The sequence below is a fragment of the Lactuca sativa genome, chromosome 5, assembly GCF_002870075.4.
Source record: "Lactuca sativa cultivar Salinas chromosome 5, Lsat_Salinas_v11, whole genome shotgun sequence".
Taxonomy (NCBI): domain Eukaryota; kingdom Viridiplantae; phylum Streptophyta; class Magnoliopsida; order Asterales; family Asteraceae; genus Lactuca; species Lactuca sativa.
This window is the reverse complement of record NC_056627.2, coordinates 311008821-311011863: the sequence shown is the minus strand read 5'-3', so window position 1 is coordinate 311011863 and position 3043 is coordinate 311008821. Positions and strand designations below refer to the sequence as shown.

The window sequence follows — 3043 nt, the reverse complement described above, 5'->3', positions numbered from 1 at the left end:
AAATATAAGCGAATATATATATATATATATATATATATATATATATATATATATATATATATATATATATATATATATATATATATATATATATATATATATATATATTCCTCATTATTCATTATAACAAGACTTCAAATGCATGTGTGCTTCAAACTCCACACTTGCAACACATAAAAACTCTTTTTGTCTTCCTCCCTCTCTCTCTCTCTCTCACATCTTCTTCTTCTTGAAACCGAAAGATGCTAAGCAGCAGTAGCCCTGAATTTTCACAAAAGTCCCTGAAGATTAAACAAGATGACAAATTCTTCACAAGGCTTCTATCCAAGGAGAGCTCAGTTGCAAACCCTTCTTTCAGAGTCTACTATGGAAATGTTTCCGGAGCAATCCCTTTTACTTGGGAAATTCAACCTGGTACCCCTAAACACAAATTCTCTGATAATTCAATCCCTCCACTCACCCCTCCTCCTTCCTACTACAACTCCAACCCTGACCATGATCACAACAAATCCACAAAGAGAAGATATTACCAAAGATCCAAGCTCCTCTACAATATCTTGCTGAACATCAAACTCATCAAGAAAGGGCAGGTGGCATCATCTTCACCTTCTTCTTTATCATCGTCTTCATGGTCCTCATCAATGAGTAGCACTGTTCCTTCCTCCAAAGGGTACGGGACAAGGCGACGCCGTTTCACGAGCTATGGCTCTTCATTTGATGATGGACAGATGTACGGTGGTGGATCTCCTGATGCAGTGAAGTGTTTTGGGATAGATAGCAACAAGAGAAGGGATAGTAATGGTTGTCCTAGTGCGTATACTGTTTTGATCGTGAAGAAAGCTTTCTTGTCGATTGTGGGCCGCAGATCTGGTTAAAGGTACTACAAATAACAAGCAACAGCTATGAAGGGATTGAGTGCTTTCTCTTGGTCTCATGCAATTTCAGTCATTAATGCATTAATTAAGTGCATGTGGTGAAGCACAATGTACAAATAAAAAAATTGAGATCGAAAAAACTTGTGAATTGTTAGGTTGATTTTGGGTGTTTGGTGTGAATGTAGTGATCTCCACTGCAAGAGATGAGAATTGCATTTCAAAATTTATTCCAAAATAAATGTAAATGTTGTTTGTCATCTCTTTGCTCTTTCTTTTAAGAATTGTTCATGGATTTTATTCTTAAGTGAATTTGAATGTATTTTTCTGGTTTATAAAGTAATCTTTTTTTTTTTTTTGAGATTCCAAATTAAATCTGACTTGAATATCATGTTCTTTGTCCCGGTAACATTAAAATTCATATCCAGCAATTTGGTTGAGTGATTGATGAGTTGTATACAATGACATTTAGTACTATATTTAATGATAATGACCTTATATATAAATCTAGGAATAAATAGTTTTTAATTTTCACAAGAGACAGTATAATTAGGATTCAGTTTTTCTTTAAATATTGGATGCAAATCTTTTGAGATCGACCGGGAAAAGTAATTCGTCTTGTTCTCAGGAAAAAATAAAACGTTTTATATTTCACAATTTAATAAAAATATTACACTATCTTCTTTTTTATATAAATTTGAGCTAAATTAACATTTACGTCGATTTAAAAATAAGTTTTTTTTTTTTTTTTTTTTTTTTTTTTTTTTTTTTAAATATAAAGAGCTTTTATAGCAACCAATTTTGATAACAACCCGTGAAATAGTATCCAACTTGTATACTTTTGGAGGATCTGAACTATTTCGTTTTACTATTTTAGGTATCTAATTGTTAGGGCACAAACTTATATTACCTTAATTAGGTGCTACATTAATTATTACATTTCTCAAGATAGATGCTAATTTATGATGAAAGACACATTTTTTATGAGGTCCCTACATATATTAGAGGCTTTTTTCTATATAGTAATGATATATAGTAATATACTGCGCAATTAAAGTCGTTATTCATGATTAGACTTCCGGATGATAATAAATACTAAAATATTAGTTATGATTTATGATTTATATGATTTTTTGTAATTAATTTAAAATTATTATTCTCGATCGAGCGACATGGTCTACATCTTTGGGTGAATTTAATAAGAAATATTCCCAATTAGTGTAGTCGTTTTGTCGAAGGATGACTCCCTCAAGAAACATATGGCATATGGGGAAACTGTGGAAAATGAAATCAACTCAATCCATTTTGTCAAATTGTATTCAAGATGATGTAGTCATGTAGAAGTTAATACTTTAGTACTTAAATAATCTAGCTACATTAAATAATCTAGTGGAGTTTTGTACAGTATTTTTAAAAAGTACTACCATTTATTTTTATTTTTTTTAACAGCAATAATTTTATAGAAAACAAGTTAGCAAGAAACTAGAATTACTTGAGTTTGATACATTGTTGTGATTGGTTAAGACACCAATCGACCCAGTTAAAGATATAACCGTTTCTAGATCAGTATTTAATCCATTCGATGGCCAACATCTTTACCTTGCTAGACAACATACTACAACTCTTAACCTTGTCATTAAATATTTTATCACACCTGTAAGTCCAGATAATCCGAGCAAAAGCAGAAAGTACAACCGAAACAACCTTTCTTACACACCCAAAGGTACCAGAACTGGACACACAACTGAAGAGGTCATAGAGAGAGTTGCTATCCACCGGAACCTGATTCCACCAATTGTTGTTGGTAGCACACACCTCCCTAACGACTAAATAATTTAGAAAGAGATGGGACTCTGTCTCTAACAAAATGTTGCAAATGGGACATGAATGCGAGCCAATAGATACCCCAATTTTCTCAAGATTACTACGAGTAGGGAGTCTTAGAAGAATAGCTCTCCATATAAATTTATTAACTTTGTCAGGCAACATTTTGTTCCAAGGAGTACTCTCCTCAAGGCATATCAAAAGATTTTGTTCCATTTATTAGTATTGTGATGTGTGGTATTTTGAGGGAATTCATTAAACATTAGATTACAATTGTAGATTAAATGTTTTTCAGGTATCAGTGATGATCGTGGGAAAACGAATGTGTGACAATACACATTCATCAA

General features: G+C 32.3%; 1 protein-coding gene across 1 annotated transcript; it reads left to right on the top strand.

Moving 5' to 3' along the window:
- The first annotated feature begins 242 nt into the window (after positions 1 to 242).
- Positions 243 to 875, top strand: LOC111890743 (uncharacterized). The gene has a single exon (XM_023886828.1). It carries the CDS (start codon positions 243 to 245, stop codon positions 873 to 875), a length of 633 nt encoding a protein of 210 aa, XP_023742596.1.
- Positions 876 to 3043: the final 2168 nt, after the last annotated feature.